Raw genomic sequence first — 18270 nt, 5'->3', positions numbered from 1 at the left:
GTTGTTGCCGGCCATCCACTGATTGCATTGTTCATGGACACGGTCTTTAAAGGGCTTGTTGAGCACGACGTCCAGTGGCTGAAGTGTTGACGTCATGCCTCCCGGAATGATGCCGAGTTCCGTCGCGGAGTGCCTGCTTCACACCTGCCGTCAAGTGCCCGCGAAAGGCATCCAAGACGAGCCTGCTCGGACACCGCAGGAGTGCGCCGGGTCGCCGATTCCAGACGGTCTTAATCCAATTGAGCATGAGGGCCTCGTCCATACAGCCCTTTTTATTCACGCGAACGACAACATCCTGCGGGAAATCCTCTTTCGGCAGCGTCTTGCTCTTGAATATTATGTATATGGGCAGCTTTCTGCCGTCTGCAGTACACGCGAGCTTCACCGTGAAGCGCAAATGCTCATTCCCCGTAGAAAGAAGCTTGACTTCTTTTGCGCCGCGTTCGCACACTGTGGTGGGCGACGGCATGTCGAACCACACCGGCGTTTCATCAGCGTTGCCGATCTGCCCTACTGGTAGCTCAACGTCGGTGCGGTGCCGAAAACGTGTGTAGCGTAAGACCGCAGCTCCCCATTAAAAGAGAAAATGGCCAGGGCATCGTGTGAGTTGGCCAAACTGCACCGTGAGCCGGGTAGTTGCCGCCTTTCATGAATGGCTCACTAATTTAACAAAAAACCTGTACGTTACAATTGGGCGACACTTAAGTACATCAAGTTGCTGACACGAAGTCTTTTTGCAGCGTCGGTCCTCACTTGCTAGTGGTGGCAGCGCATTCCTGACTGCACGTACTTGTAAGGCGCAGCAACACTGGGTCAATACGATACCGACAAGACGCTCACTCCAATGACTGACCGACTGCTGTGCGTCACTGAGACCGTTTTATCATACCAGGTCAACAACGATGCAACCAACGAGTGCGAGTTGTACTGCGACAGGCTTTCTTGTCGAAGGCTTCGGCAAAATCAGCGTGCCGACCATCGTTCAACCCAACCTCATACGATCGGCCATCGAACTGACAACACAATAACGACAGCGTCTTCGCTTGTATGTGTAATTAATCGTGCTCAAAATGAGTCAAGCGCGCCTACCAAGTTGAAATGCATAAGCTTTAACCCTCTCAAGCCGTGCCCACGAAGTTTGAGCCAATGTCGGTCCTGTTCAGCGATGGTTAGCCTGGCGCCGTCGAGTTCATGCACTCGCTACTGGCAGATCTGAACTGAAATGTAAGCAGTTAGGTCGAACGAAACTGCTTTTGTAGTTCAATTCTGGCCTTAGCAATTTGAAATCAGCTACTCTTCACTTCGCACGGCGCGCACACAATAAGCGGTAAGCGGCGACACAGCACTGTGCCAACATTTGTACGTCACTGTACCTGTAGGCTGTCGGCCGCATTCGCTACATATATGGGTGGGCCTGTACGTGTTGCTTTGCCGACACATTACTCAATTTCAGAGATGCACTGTTTGCCTCTTCGTCAAGTGGCAAACAAGAGAAGGTGTATTTGGTATACAGCAGCATAAACAACCACCTCGCTCATTTTACCTATGCCGTGTGCGCGATGCATGGCATCTGCCCGTTTTCGCGAGAGAACAACATGGCCTACAAATGAGCACTTATGCGAGCACAGTTTTCTCTAATAATGCTCTATGGCACGCTAAAGCTATAAGTATGATGGAGTTAAAGAAAAGCGAGAATTAGTTAACAGCCCTTAATACATGTATCTAGATCACAGTTGCCGTATTAACGGCAAACACTATAAAAGCCTTTCTCCGATCTCAAAGTAATGCGCAACCTGTTCTAGAGTCTCAGATGGCTTGTGCAACTCGGTTTTTCTGCACTGCACAGAACTGTTGATGATGATGATGCTTGTCACCATTCCCATGAACAGGCGATCGACAGTGTTGCCAACAGCTCCGTAGCCACCGTGGAGGAAGGAAAAAACTAAGAGGGAGCGTCACATGACGATCCTAATCATAAAAAATATAAAGGAGAAACAGGCCCTCTTCACATGATGGACAAGCAGTAGCTTCCAGCCTCTTAAATGGTCTGGCAGCCATGGGGGCCTAATTATTCCCCAGAGCCACCATGCATATAATCCCCCAAGAGAGGCCAGCTTAGTGAAGTCGCACTCCTTCCATTGAGGAGATTGAATGAGGCCAAGTCCAGGCTGATAGTATGACTCAGCTCGGAGACATGAACCAAAAGCTGCAACGTTGGAACTTTGTGGGGGAAGTTCTACATTGTGAGCTTTCTGTGATGGCTAAGCAATATTATGTGCAATATTTTGTGGGATCACAAATCTGATAGCTTTTGGTCAGGAGCTGTGCATGTTGACAACTGCATGTATTTACTTTGAAAGCATTATTCTTTAAACATTTAATTGCCTTCTTTGAGTCACTATCTTCCATTTATTTATTTATGTTAAGAAAATTGCTGAGGAAGTTAATACACAACCTTCAACTGTATAACTGGCTTTCCCCATTTTTTGGACATTATTGGGACGAAGTAACATTGAGTGCTACTACTTCTTCCCTTGGAACATTTTCTCCATGAGATCTGCTTAGGCTGCAAGTGTTTTATTTAGCCCCTCATGAATGCTCCATAAGTACTTTTAAGGTTTCAAATGCAATTCACTCCTCCAAAATGCTCCTAAATGCAAAATTAGCTGCTCCAAAGTACTCTAAAATGAAAATTCTGCTGCTACAAAAATTTCTCAATCACACGACCTTGGTAGCATCACAGCTGTACGTATCTCACACACAACTCATTTCAACAGTGGCAATACATAATTGTGTCACTATATTGATTCAGTGCTAAACGCATTACCGTCAACAGTCATAGTGAAATGGGTTCTGCCGATTTTTTTTTATTATTATTCAGTTTAATGAAAGGTTGCATGAAAGCTTGTGGTGGTTGTTGATAATGAATGGGAAGCTGGACGTTTCTTCATGCATGTCTTGTTACAACTATCTAGCACAACTTCACATACTATGTGATTCTTATAATTCCTTTTAGGTTGTTGCGTTTTATCTTTATTACCGTTCTCTCTCTCTCTCTTCACTGACGCTGGCAATATTTTATCTGCATCTTGCTCACACTTCCTCTAAACGGGCCTGTCTATGTCTATGGGTCAGTTGTGGCAGCGGTAAAGCTGTGAGCCAAGCAGCCAGACAGCCTGCTTGTTCAGCTGCATAATGAACAAACCTTGCTATCACTCCCACAGTGGCAGGAAAGAGCACTTCGAAATGTCTTCATTTTGAAACAACGCAAATTTTTCCCTACATTGCACTGTAGACATCATTAAAGTTTGTCTAAGTGGACATGTTGTATTGTTCAGCAGGTGATTCTAGTGATGTTTAGAGACCAGATTCCTGTTGTCTTCTTATAGACAGCCTGGCATTGGGGTGAACCACCCCCTTCATGGGTGATTTTTACTGGCTGCTTTGAAGCTCGCCTTTGTTGCAGATTGGCAACACGTTAAGTTTAGAGTAACACATTGAAAGTGAATCAATTCACTGACAACTACAATACTCCCTAATGCGACATTTTAGCGCAGTTCTATCTATGCGTGTTTTCATTTCGTGGTATATTGGCTGGTGCAGACACTCTGTCTCACGCGGCACTTTGCAAGAGGACCGAAGGGTGGCGCGACTGCCTTGCTAATCTGGAGAATGCGAGAGCCAGCGTGTGGGTGACGTGTGAGCGTGATTCACAGCAGCTGCTGCCGACAGACCTCCCAGACAATGTGCGCTACTGTGGCGCCATCTCATAGCCATCGTCTCCGCACTACACTTTTCCTCTCACCCTTTCGCCATACCTTCCTCCTCCACTTTCCGCCTCATGATTTCGCTGCACCCTTATATTCCACTTGCCTCCTCATGTTTTCATCCCTCACTGTGCTGCATGTTCACTTTCATCTTTTGATGTGCTCATTCGCTTGGTTACACTGACACCCGCCGCAGGAATGGGCGCCTACAAGCTGCGTTCTAGAAATCCCCCCAAAGTGTTGTGCGTACCTGCTGAGCAAACACAGCAATTGCTCAGGGCTGTTTACGTGCTGATATTGAGGATCCTCAATTAAAGTGTAACTCTGATGATATTTTGGTGTCCACTGACCTCAGTAAAATCTGGAATACAGTTGACTCTCGTTACAACAGACCTTGGTAATCAGACAAAAAATGGCTGTTTCATCCGAAGTCCATGATATCCGAAATGCCTCACTTCCAAAACTTTCATCACAATGTCTAACACCTTTATTGCATAGAGTGAATGATGAACTTCCAAAGTAAAAACAAAAACAAAAAAACGAACAAAAATGTAGCGGTTTCGCCCGAAAGGCAAAGCATCGATTGCGACCGCAAATTAAGCAAGATAAGCGTGGCAGCAGCAGCGAGTGATTTGGCTTTCATGCTTTCTCTCGCTTCAGTGCGAACTAAACGTCGAAAGCAAAGCGCATACGAAGGTACTGGCACTGGGTGCACTTTGTCCACATCGCAGATCGCTTTCAAGATACGGCGCCCGCGTGGGCGAGCTCTTTGTTCACATCGCAAATCGCTTTCAAGATACGGCGGCTGCACAGTAAGCATCAACTGCCGGAGTAGAACCCACTCTCTCTCTACACCCCCTCCCCCTGTTCCGCACTGCAAAAGAAGACTGCGCATTTCCGCCCCGCCTTCCCCCCTTGGGCGCTCAATATTGAGCCGTGATCGTCGGCTGACCCTCGCAAGTCAATTGTCAGCCCGTGTCGACACGGCAAAAGTACATTTATACGACCGATTTTGGAAAAAAAAAATTACGCTGATTGCGTCCACTGTATCCGATAGGCTGTTGTAGCACAGTCCGTTAAAATCGATCTTCCTTTCATTAATAAGTAGAACAAACTAAGGGTGAAATATGGTCCGTTATATCTGAAAGTCTGTTGCATGCGGGTCCGTTATAACGAGTGTAGATGTACATGTTCTCTTTTGAACTCTGATAATCTGTTCCAGACGATATGACTGCAAGTCATTTAGCTTCTCTGAAAATGAATTTTAAAGATTCGTTGCGTGTTCCCCACTCATGCCCACAAATTTATAACTTTTTACTGGCCACCCTGTGTTTGTGACGTCGGAGAACATGCTGCCACCTTGCCCAGAAACAATGAAACTGGCTCCTTTTTCTATGAGACAACAACCAACAATCATTGAATTGACAGATGTGGTAACACAAGCTTGTTTTTCGTCTTGCTGCAGCACATTCTGTTGAACTCAGGGCAGGTCATCCGCCTTGCGCAAGGGTGGGTCAAAAGCAAACGGCAATCCTTCAGCTCTCACGTCGCTGAAATCGCCACTGTCTAGTTCAAAAGAGCTGGAAAAGCTCCCCATGTCATCGGAAGACATCGTCAGCTTCACTTTCTTGGCGTTAACACCACATCTACTGCGTGTTCACATTACGGTAGTGTAGGATCTAACGTCATCGACTCATTGTAGATGTCACACGAAGCAGCTGCCCATTTCAGTTTTGGTTCCTTGTCTATTGCTTATTTAAGATTGTTGACAAGTTTCTAACCAAATTGAGCCACATTTGCGGTGACAGGACTGTCAATGCCATTTGAAAATTGCTATATCCTAATGTGGTTCAAAAAACACCGTAGTAGCCTGTTAAAGAAAGGTGGCACAATGAACATATTTCCGAAGTGTCCTCATGCCCATCAGAAGGACAGTCTGCTACAGTGTAGGGTCAACTTAGTGTGCATTGCATCGATACAAAAAGCATATTTTTTAATTTAATCTTTGTGCGCTTTGGTACCTCTCTTACCGTAATGAATTGCTGCTAGAAATTGCATGGCTCACTGAAACAAAGGGACCTTGGGGGGGTCTTTGCCTTTCAATGCTTGCACCCACCCCCCTCTTTTCTGCGTGCAGGGTGAAGAGGTCTGGGGTGTGGACTTCTGTCGGCGGCTGACGTGCATCTCCCGAGAGTTGTACGAGCCACGCAAGGCAGCCATGCAGGAGGGCCGCATCAACCGCGAGATAGAGCCCTTTGGTGTGCGGCACAAGCAGTTCTGGGATGCCGCTTTTACGTACAAGGTGAGCACACTGCAAGACAGTACCATGTCTGGACTGACACTACAGTGCAGTCCACTTGTGACGACACCACATGTAATGATATATTGGTTACAACAATGAGTCGACTTAAGAGTATCAACTTATGCATTAGGGCTATGAGAAAAAAGACCATGTAACGATATGTTATTCACTGTATATCGGATATAACAATCGAAATTTTTCCTTTTGGGTGGCATTTTTCATGCAGAATAATCGTGAAATTTGTGTTGTTAAGTTTTCATTGACCAAGACGGGGTGAAAAGTATGCCTATGCGAGTTCGTATCTGCCGCCATTACCGTACAGCGCGTCCCACCTACGCGTCAATTGCAAAATCCACGGAGAGCATCACAAGTTGGCGCAGTGTGCCACAAGATGGCGCCAGCTGCTACGTCATGCAAGCTAAAGCCCCTTCATCAGCTCACGCTTTTTTCAGGGTGGTGTAGTATGGAGGGGCTTTACTGTGAGCGTCCATAGAAGAGAGAGAGAGAGAAAAATGATGAAAAATGAACTGCGCCGACACACCTTTCTACAGCCTCCCTCTCTTTCTCAGCGAGCATGGAAGTGCCCCGCGGTAGCAGCGTTAGGTGAGCTGTCAGAGCACAAATCTGTGTCACTTCAGACGAAACTGCAAATTTTGCAAGACTAAGTATGAGCTTGCGCAGTCTGTTATATCGACGATTCAGAAAACTGGGAGCACCACGATCATGAAGGCTAGAGCCAGTGGCCATACTGATCATTGGAAATGGCAGGCTTTGTGCGCCAGAGCAAAACCCCCATGGGTGAATCCAACACGGTGGAAGCAACTGGCATTAGCGAACTTTGAGAGCTCGTCGGTACTGACGAAGAAATAGATGGTGCTTCAATGGAGAAGTTTTTTAGTGCAGATAGCGCTGCCTTGTTCTGCGAAGAGATCTCCAACGGGTTGATCACTGTCGCAACAGACAACAGCAGTGACTACAAGATTACAAAGAAGATGCCAAATAAAACAACAGACGAAGGATGGAGACACGAGACAACCACGTAGGTGCGCTAATAACTGAAAACTACATCGGCACACTAACACTAACTACGTGGTTGTCTCGTGTCTCCATCCTTCGTCTGCTGTTTTATTTGGCACCTTCTTTGTAATCATGTATAACCAACTAGCCCACCAGCACGTGCTCAGTGACTACAAAATTGACAATGGGCTGTCTTTGACATCGACCCCGATGTTCATCCAAAGTGCACCATTGTCGATCGAATCGCCCATTGATTTCATGCATGCTATATCAGAACTGCCAGTGTTTGCACAGCATTTGGAACTTTCATGCACACCGCAGTTGTGAACCTGAAACTTCCGCAAAAGCAAGTGCAGATTTCTGACTATTTCAGCATGCCTAACGCTTGAGATGCTGTCTAGAAGTATTAATAAACATTTTATTTTTCACAGCCTACTTTCTACAACGTTAATTTTTTATCAAAAGTGGCAAATTTGGTTTCAGAGCTACAAAAGTTTGTTCGGCAGCTTCTTTTTTTTACGGCAGTCCGGATATAGCGATGATTATTTATAGTGATTGGATTTTTCGTTCTTCTTGATATCGTTATAAGTGAACTGCACTATAGTATGAAGTCGGGCGACTTTTGGTGACACTGAGAAGGTACTAATGTAACAATTAGAGCTGTGCAAATATTAGAAAATTTTGATTACCGTTCAAGTGTCATATATTAAATATTCGATTCAAAACCTGAGTATATTTTATATTTTATTTTATTTTGCTTATTCTACACGAGTATTCTACAGGAACCCACTTATAACAATATTCAAGTGCTATGAAAATTCCATTATTACAACCACTAATTGTTATAACTGGGTTGCATGAAAAAAAAATCAAAATGAGGGATGGCGTAGCTGTTCCAAGAAAACTATAATAGCGGGGAGGCCGGTTCTCCTCCCCACCACTGTCCTCCATCTGGCTTCTGATTGTGTTGACTCATATAACAGTTTACTCTGCTTCCTGTCCACTCGGATCGTGTGTTAACAAGCCGCAGCTGTCACTGTTCAAGAACAGCACTGCTATAGCAACTGCAAAGAGAGGTCACAGGCAGCAAGTGACATACGAGATCCGCCAAGGTATCGCTTTGGTTGCCCTAAACGACGCTTTTCAAAAAATGCAGGAAGGTTGCCGCGGCAGCATCTCGGCTTGATAAATCCTGAAGAAATGCTGGGACGGGATCGCCACAAGCATGTCGTCACATACTTCCCACTGGATTGAACAGAAAAACCGTCGGTCCATCTGCCTTGCTTGCTTTACGCGAAGCTTGCCGACATCCTTCTCCAAGGCATCCAGGTGCTCCACGTAGTGAAACGGAAGGTCCCTCGCGATAACAAGCCCATGAGGGACTGAATCGTCTACAGGACCTCCTGCACGGACAATGTTGAGATAGCCTGCCCTACCGCATCAGCGTTGTCGTCGTGGCCGTCACTGTCACTATCCGATGCAAGCACGTTCGCGACGATCGCCTGATCGGTTAGAAGCACTTCGTTTCCGAATCTATAGCAGTGTGCTTTCTTTTCAACGGCAACATTGTGCGTTGCCTATGATCGGCGGGCGGATCAGCAATCTTACGTTTCGGCGGCGAGTCAAATGAGGCAAAGAAACAACGTGGCCAAGAACGACTTCAATGCAACGAACAAAGACAAGCACGAGCGACTTAATCTGTTAGCAGAATTGCACAGAATGATGGCCATAGAATAAAGAAGCAACTGTGGTAGCCCAGCTGGCAATCTGGGGGTAGCACCAGCAGCATTGTGAGCATTGGCGCGGTCCATTCATGTTTCGGAGGGTGGCACAGCGCGGAGTTATGGGCACAGCCCATTCTTGTTCAGAGGGGTGGAAGGGCGACGGGAGAGGTGCGCGCGAGACTGGCATGCATCTTTCATGGAGAGAAGCACGCCGCGGCAGTTGGAGTGGCAGGCGATCGTGCAGCGGCTCGCATTTCACTTTTTCTTTTTTCTTTTCAATGATTTCTCATTCCATTACATTTCAGCACAGACACCCTGCAGCCAGACTTCATCGTTATAACCGATAATGCGGCATGGGGACATTGTAGTAAGCGGGTTATTTTCCCATAGAAAACATACAAAAGTAACGGTGCAGCAGCTTTTCATTGTTATAACCGATAAATTGTTAAAACTGGTAACTTTATAAGTGGGTTCGTCTGTATATGCATATTTTATATTTGAAACAAATTGAATGTATTTCTGGCGAAGTTTTTGTTTCTGTCTAACTTACGAATACGTGTCGAATGTTGTGTTACTCAGCACACACCTGTTGTGGCTCAGCCACCAGACTAAGACTGGCAGCAAAGTCGGAACCCTCAGTAACTAGGGGCATGGGTGCATGAACAGCAAGGGCACAACTTAGCACAATGAAAGGCAGTGGCGGTAATTTAGCAAAGGAGTCCAACTGCAATAAGGAGTGAAGGACCAATGGTCCGATACACTACAGGTGATGCCCATTCACGTTGCCTCTAAGGAAATGTTCGAACTATCCACCATGTTCCCATCTGGCCCCCTTAGTGCAACACATCACGATCCTGTGATTTCATTTTAGCATAGGGTAATGGGTAATCCTTTACCACGATATGTGTCTGAGTGGGACTCGGGACTTGGTGCAGAATGGTGGGTGATCGGCGATGAATGTTACAACAATGCCAATGAATGTTACCACTCTGCTGAAAGGTGCGGATCTAAACACACAAGTACAGGGTCATTAGGTTGTTGAAAGCAAGTAGCTTTCTTTGCTTCTTTCACCTGTTTTTGTGGCTGCCAGTCGGGAGTTGTTGGTCAGGCTGTTACCACCAATACAAACGCTTGTTATTCACTGTAATTATTTATTAGTCTAACTTTTTACTGTTCGCAGCATATTTGCCATGTTAAAGTGCATTAAAGTAAAAGAAAGAAACATGTAGATAACTACATCTGCATATCATTATTCAATACAGTATTCTTGATATTTTCATAGCCTTAGTAATAATAATCATTTGGGCAAGCATTGTGCAGTACAACCTTAATCTTAAACGGATACAGTCGAACCCGGTTATATCGAACTAGCAAAAAAACGCCAATTAGTACGATATAGGACATAATTCGATATAAGCCTGCTAAATAATTGGATGTCATAAAAGCACATAGCATTTATAAAATCACTTTTTTGATGAAACAAGCTAGTTTCATGAAACTAAGCTAAGTTTCGCATGAAATAGGCCTGCATTTTCTTCTGCTTGGGCGATTTCGCTGCCTGCGACGCATGCACTTCCCCACATTGTCTAAGGAGTCGGAGCAGCTGAGGCCGCAACCTTCCGCATTTGCACAGAAGCATCGGACTAGTGTGAGCACACCAATCACTTCAAAGCATGTGGGCAAAGGACCGTCGTTGCTTTCCTCATTGTGCCCACTTTCACTTGTGCTCGGTACAATGTCGGCAATGTAGTCTACGTTTTCGGGCTCACCCGTGGTCGCGACACCATCATTTGCACTCACAAACTCATCCACCGGGGATTCGTCAACAGCTTCCGGAAATTCTGACAGCTCGCTCCAAACTTCGGCAACACTGGCAATGGCTGCGTCGCATTCATGAGAATTTACAGTCATCACCGAGTGCACGGAAGCTGGCACGGCTGAAGCAATTTTGGATGAACCACTTGCACATGGCCGTGCGTACGCGTCGGGCACCACGGGCACCGGGTCGCGAGTTTGGCCGCTTTAGCCCTAATCTCCCTCTTATTCAAGATCGTGCTGAGAGGGCTCCTCGGAATCATTCACGCTGCGGGGACATCTGACTTCTCGCCGCATTGGACCCGATTTATGATTTCAAGCTTCACGACGAAAGGCGAATTCTGCCACTCCATCACGGCAACACTGCGGGAGAAGGCCCACAAGGCGCACAGACAACAAACCAGAAAAGCAGCGAGACAACTCGAACTTTCGCCATCTTGCACGACAAGGGCACAAGAGCCTCTGATTGGCTGTCTGAACAAGCTCTGCGGGCGGGCCAGGATCATTTTTTGCAGGGGCTGTCGACGGCTCATCCGAGGCAGCGCGGTCATGGTAGGGAGAGCAGTTGGATAGAGCCGCGCCGCCGGGTTTCCCCGCCACCGCAAGGGAAGGCTAACTTCTGGGGGCACTTTTCCGCCACTCGACGTTCGATATATAGGGAGTCACTACTACTTTTATTCAATGTAAGCGTAACTTTTGCTATGTATACTCATTGTAACTATACCGTGTCCATAAATTGTTCGATACAGTATATAGAATAATTTGATGTAAACGGGTTCGATATAGTCAAGTTCGACTGTACTAAAGAGAAACACTAAATCAGTTCCCACTAACAAAGTATTCTTTCAGAACTCCATACCATTTGCAAGTTTTGCGGTGAGAGGTTGTTTACTAGATGTGAAAATAAAGGCCAAAGTTCAATTTGTTTTTTATTTTGCACCATAAGTTAGGCGCCAGTACATCAGTGTCATCGATTTGGAGGTATCTTTTATATGAGCCATTTTGTCGCCTTTCATCCTTTGCTGTCAGGATTGAGAAAGCCATATTGTGTAGATCTATCAATTTAAAATGTTATTTGTAAATTCTGGATGCCTGAAGACCTTGAATAGTAAATTGTAGCATGAATAAAATGATATAGCGATTGATGTTAGCAAACTGTTTGCCATTTTGACACTCCACTGACCGCCGCATTTAGTAAGCTCTGATAGACTGCTTATATTTCCAAGCATGTATTGTGCTTTCAGGAGTTTGTTTTTTCTACTGCCACTGTTTACAGTTGCTGAGTGACAAGTTTGCACAGAGCATGCCTCACGAGCTGGATGGCCTCATCTTCCAGCCCAAAATGGACGTAAGTGATCCTTGTTGCAGTTCTCTGGGCAAGTTGTGCAACCTGTGCAGGTGTACAAGTGTGGCCTCCTTTTCTATACAACTCTTTATGAATATGAGATGTTTTGGCAGTTTATAAGATTGAGTCATAGCTGCCCACCCCTGTGGCATTCTGCTGATGGGCAAATGATTGCACATCTGATTACTAACAGTGGCAGCCACATTATAGAGTGTGAAGCAGGAAGTAATTACGCTTGTACGCAGATTTTTTACTGTGAAGCTGTAAAAGATCTCAACCTGTAGGTGGTCAGAATTCTTCGCGGTGGTGTCCTCACGAAAAAAAAAAGGCTTTAGCAATTGAAGTGAAAAGTGCATACATTCTTTGGTATCATGCATTCACTTCAATAAAGAAGATGCACAAAACAAGCATCCAAACCACATAACTGATGATGAAACGCTCCTGCGGACAATGCAAAGCATGTAGTACTCCCTGCATACGTTTCCCGGTAAAGATTAATGTTGCGCAAGCTGCCATCGCCACAGCAGCTTGCGACGTGGGGAGTGACGTCACTAGCCTTTCATATATAGAAGAACCAGCCTAGCAACTGATTTCATTGTTTTTGCAGCACCGTTACAGGTAGGCAACGCATAGTTAGAAACTCTCGAGCAGCAGCATGAATATGAGGAATATGAATATGAATTCCACTGCAATCAACCAGTGGCAGCATGCTGCCACTGGTTGATTGCAGTGGAATTTTAGCACAGGGAAATTCTGCACGTCCACATTCTTCTGGGGATGAATAATGCACCGGAGGAGGAATTGAGCAATGAAGCATTGCATGCCACCCTCAGCAGTTGTAGTGGTGGTTTTGAACAGCTTCACTGGACAAGCACTTTTGCAGGGCCAGGATAGCGAGTCAACATTTTGTCTTCATCATCAGACTATTTTATGTCTGCTGCAGGGGCCATGTTCATGACTTGTTTCTTTCGAGGATACTTGGATAACATTCTAGAACCGACAGACAAGGACGAAAGGGAGACACAGACACCACTATGTCCCCCTTTTGTGCTTGTCTGCTGGCACTAGAATGTTATCCAAGTCCACATATCATCACGCCCAACAAACACACAGCAGTGCTAAATTCGAAGATATGATCAGTTTTGCAAGATTTCGCATGACTTGGCACTGGACGTTTCCGACAGTATTCCTCGTGCAGTGCCAAGCGTGCAGTCTCAACTTGGTGGCGAGAATGTCGTTGCCTGTGAATGCTTACATGTCCAGTGCCGGGTCCCATGAAACATTGCACAGTGACAGCCTCAAAAGCGATCGACAACCAAGAATACTGCTCAGGGACGAAGCTCAGCAATCTCATCAATTGCACCAGCCGATACCGTAATGCTCCGTGTTTCTGACTCATTCCTTGGCGCCCATATTGTGTGATCTGCACCGCTAGAACATCGCAAGTACATGCAGCTTGCTCTCATGATAATCAAAATTGGCCCACTCACGAGAGCTCGGACAGCCTCCTTTGGCTTGGGCCTCCGATAAGTGGGGCTCGGTGCAGTACGACCATGGGCGAGCATGAGGCACTGCATATGGCTTAGCGTCCAGAAAGGATCAACACAAGTGTCACAGTTCCCAGTGCGCGAGACATGATTATAGGCAATGGCATACACGACACATTTACATCATTAACTCGCAATGTACAAGTGCATCCGGAAAGGATCAACACTAGTGTCATGGTTCCTAGTGCACAAGACATGAAATAGGCAACTGCATACAAGACACACTTACAATATTAACACACAATATACAATCCCACATCAAATTCATGTACAGTCGCCGACCGATTTTCCGGACTCCGAAAATTCGGACATGCCCGATTATTCGGTCAGCTTCGCGGCACCGCCATTCTCCCCATAGACCATAATGTATAACAACTGCCGAAAGTTCGGACACCTTGCAACCTCTCTTCTGATTTTTCGGACACTCCTTGAGCCAACTCGGTAGTAGAGCAACTCGGTCGAGAACTCGGTCGAGACACTCCTTGAGCCAACTCGGTCGACTTGCTGAACGCCATTTTTATTTTGAACGGAGCTTCCTTGCTGCCCCACGAAGTGGCGCTAGTGGAAATCCCCGCTCATCATCATCGTTTCTGCTTGGTTAGAAAGGCTCTGCAGCAGTTCCGGTTTCAGCTTAGCAAGCCATGTCAAGACAATCCAGCAGCTGATTTGTTTCTTCGCGCAAGACGCTGCGAGCAGGCCGCGTTTTTCGTTAGTGCGACTGGTGTCGGCACGGTGGTGTTTGCTTTGTGTGCTGTGTCGAGGTTTCGGTGATCCAACGCGGCATACGTAAACATCGCGTCAAGGGTCTAATGGCGCCGACAGTGCCGGCGCAGACTGCGCTGGGGAATGCCGGCAAGCGGGTGCCGGGAGCCCCAAGACTTGTCGCCTTCCGATGTGCTCCCTACCGACGCGGGAAATGTTCTGCCGAGACCTGCGCAGTGGTTGCATTGCGATTCCGGACACCGTGTCATTTGACAGTTTCATAGGTGCTGACACTGCTGTATTGACATGCGCAGAACTTGACGACGGCAAGATCATTCGTCAGGTTTCTGCTGCACCGCCGGACGATGACTTTGAGTCGGAAGATGACGCACCATGTGCTACGCTGCCGTGGCATGCGGAGCGTGTACAAACAGTGACTGTGCTTTCAGCCGCTAATAGTGACCGTACGACCCTCTCTGAGATTCAGGCTTATCTGATAGCGCGTAAACGGAACAGCGTGCAACGGCGCATTCACGATTTCTTCCAAGCCTACTGCCGAGCCTGAATAAGTGCGTGGAAATAAAGGATTTCATTTTTTTTTTCTTAATCTGCTTTTTCGGACACCTGTTTATTCGGACATTTTCGCAGTCCCCGTGAGGTCCGAATAAACGGTCGGTGACTGTAACCGCACATAAATGGTCACACTGAGTTGGTGGGAGTTTGGTCTCTACACTTTCCCACTAACATCTGTCATGAGTACCTAAACAATTCAGTTCGCATTTCCTGCTAAATGTCCTAATAAATCGAGCACAATGTGATGCTTACAAATCTGCTTCAGTATTGTCATTTCTTGTGGCCCGATGGACCGCCGGCATCTCTGTTGAGGGGTTGTCTCCGTAGTGTAGAACAGGCTTATTAATTGTTGCCATCGGTGAAGGTGAGATCGTCCACGTAGCATAGGAAGGGGCCGTTGTCCTCAAACCAAGCCTTTGCCGGACACCACTGGGCACCGCCGTGGGGCATGGAGGGTCAAGCCAGACTGGTGCAGTGCCACAGGTCATTGCTCCAAATCCTAGGCTGGCTGGACCACCAATGCGAGCGGAAAGCGGAGAGGCATTGAAAAGATAGACTAGGTATATGCCTGTGCCAGGGCGCCGGGGCACACTTCAATCCCCACACATAACAAACATGAGCAAAATGAAGCAAATATAAAATCTTTCTTGCCAATGTGCTGACACACTCTGCGCATATACCTCTGCCTTGTTATCATCCGGCCCAGCGTAACACGGCTACACACTGGACTGCATTACCAATAAAACATAGCGCCACCGTTGCGTCACCCATGGTATGCGTCACCGACGGTGGCTACAAAAACAGGCTGCCCAGCTGAGAAGAGTTAAGGTCACGGCTTTGCGAGTGGCAAGACGTCTGGATCAACACTTTCCGACGCGCCACACGCAAAGCCGTGACCGTAACAGCACCCCATCGCAGCAGCCTGGTGACGATGACCGGTGCTACTACCATCGACGCTTCGGGGACAGAGCATGACAATGTCGACTACCCTGCTCCGCTGAACATAAGGGAAATGCCAATGGCAGGTCGTAGACACAGCTGCGAGCTGCCAACCTGGAGGCTGTCGCATCTTCGGCACCGACCAAATTACAAAACAGCAGTTCCTTGTCGACAGCGGTTTCAACATATGCTGCTACCCGCGAGCCCATCTTCAAGGTACCCGTCCTCCTACGTCTTTCGAGCTTAGCGCGGCAAACCGGCCCACAATCAAGACTTACGGCTCGCTCTGCTTGCACGTCCAGCTTAATAACCTACGCCGTGACCTTCATTGGAATTTTGTCATTGCCAACGTCATCGAGCCAGTCATCGGCTCAGACTTTTTGGCATACAACAACCTCCTTCCGGACTGCCGCCACGACCCTCTCATCGACGCGACAACAGGATATTCTTCGCCAGGATAGTGAAGGACTACCCACCAGCCAAGCATCAAAGTACTCGGTGTTGAAAATCATTCACCCTACAATGCCATCCTCGCTGAATTTCCCGGTTTGACGCACCCTAGCGGGTTGCCACGTGATGTGCAGCACACCGCTGTGCACTACATCCAGGCCATCCCAGGCCCCCGATTTTCTGCTGCGCCCGTCACCTTGCCCCGGACCTCATGCGCATAGCCAAAGCACAGTTCGAAGCCATGCTCCGTGAGCGAATCACCTGCCGCTCCGAAGGCCCACGGGCCTCCCCACTTCACCTTGTCCCGAAGAAGCCCGAAGGCTGGTGGCCATGTGGGGACTACCGTGCCCTCAACGCCCACACCATTCCGGACAGGTACCCTGTTCACCACGTACAGGCCATCGCATTTATGGCTGCCATGTTTTTTCACTGCTAGGCTTGGTGAAGGCCTACACGCAGATACCCGTCAATCCAAACGACGTCCTGAAAACTGCAATCATTGCCCCTTTCGGCTTGTTTGAGTTTCCCTTCATGAGCTTTGGCCTGAGGAATGCTGGACAAACCTTCCACGCTTCATTAACGAAGTCATCCGCGGCCTCGACTTCTGTTTTGTCTATTTTGACGACATATTAGTCTCTTCCTGCTACGCCGACGAACACCACAGGCACCTTCGTACACTCTTCCAACGCCTCGATAACCACATCCTACTTGTCAATGTCCCAAAGAGCACACTCGGCACTTCAGTCGTCAAATTCCTCGGCCATGAAGTTTCATCAGAAGGAACTCGACCTTTGCCTCAACGCATCGCAGACCTGCAAAATTACCCTCAACCCATCACCACTAAAGACCTTCGCCGTTTCCTCGGCATGCTGAACTTTTACAGGCGTTTTTTGCCACACGCAGCCGACTACCAGGCTCCTCTCCATCATGCCTTGGCTGGTCTACGAGGAAACCAACCAGTCACGTAGACACTGGCTTTGCAACTTTTCGAAAAATGCAAAGCTGCTCTCTGCACTGCCGCACTTCTCTCCCATCCCGTGCCAGACACTCACTCCCTTGGGGCTCTTCACGGACACCTCTAGCTTCGCTGTCATTGCCGCCCTTATGCAATGCGTAGACAACACCTGGCATCCCTTGACATTCTTCTCCAAGAAACTCTCAGCTCGGAAAATGACCCCTTCTGGCCAGTCCCACCCACGAAACCACAACCCCCGCCCCGTCGAGTTCGTCAGCTTACTACAGAGAACGTCTGGTGACATACGAAGCAGTTCAACACGTTCACCTCATTCTCGAAGCACAGCACTGCACTATTTACACCGACCTTAAACCTCTGACCTAGGCCTTCTCTCAACGCCGCGACAAACTCCCACCAGTCCAGCAGAACCAGCTCTCGTTCATTGCCCAGTTTACCGCCGACATCCAACATATCAGCGGGAAGAACAACGTGGTCACCGACGCACTTTCACGTGTGGCAGCTATCAGCTCTTCGCAGATAACAGCTGACGTCCTCACCGAGGCTCAGACTACGAACGTCGAACTGCAGGAACCTCTTAAGGGTGGGTCATCACTACAACTGCAACAAGTCTCCATACCTGGATCGACAACGACTATCTACTGCGACATGTCAACAGCATGAAGCAGGCCTTACGTGCCCCTTTCCCATCGCCGTGGCTTCTTCAACCAGCCACATAATCTCGGCCATCCCGGCATACGTGCCTCTACAAGCCTCGTGGCTGGCAGCTATGTCTGGCTCTCCTTGCAGTGGGATCTCTGCACCTGGGCACACTCCTGCATTCAATGCCAGCGCGCTAAAGTCTCCAGGCATGTCACTTCACCGCTCGGAGCATTCCTCCAGCCCTCTGGTCGGTTTCATCACGTCCGGGTCGCCGGATGTGGAATGTCGCGCCTGCCGAAGGGCGAATCCCAACATAAAAATGTAACAACTGTTTGTTCAATTAGCAATGGCGACGGACGAGCATACCAACGCTACGCTCATCTCGGTAGTGGAAGGAAAAGAGCAATGCTTCTCAGCCGGGCAGCCTGTTTTTGTAGCCATCATCGGTGACGCATACCTCGGGTGACGCAGCAG

At 47.8% G+C, this 18270-nt stretch overlaps 1 protein-coding gene across 1 annotated transcript in view; it reads left to right on the top strand.

Annotated features, from left to right (window-relative positions):
* The window catches only part of mRNA-cap (mRNA capping enzyme), a 118571-nt gene that overhangs the window by 63739 nt on the left and 36562 nt on the right, over positions 1-18270 (top strand). The window contains exons 14-15 of the mRNA XM_065453311.2: positions 5905-6069; positions 11902-11973. Of these exons, the coding sequence (XP_065309383.1) occupies positions 5905-6069; positions 11902-11973 (237 nt within the window). The remainder of the gene's footprint in view (positions 1-5904; positions 6070-11901; positions 11974-18270) is intronic.

The sequence above is a fragment of the Dermacentor albipictus genome, chromosome 3 (assembly GCF_038994185.2).
Source record: "Dermacentor albipictus isolate Rhodes 1998 colony chromosome 3, USDA_Dalb.pri_finalv2, whole genome shotgun sequence".
NCBI lineage: Eukaryota > Metazoa > Arthropoda > Arachnida > Ixodida > Ixodidae > Dermacentor > Dermacentor albipictus.
The sequence above is the reverse complement of the archived record's forward strand: the minus strand, read 5'-3'. Positions and strand labels throughout refer to the sequence as shown.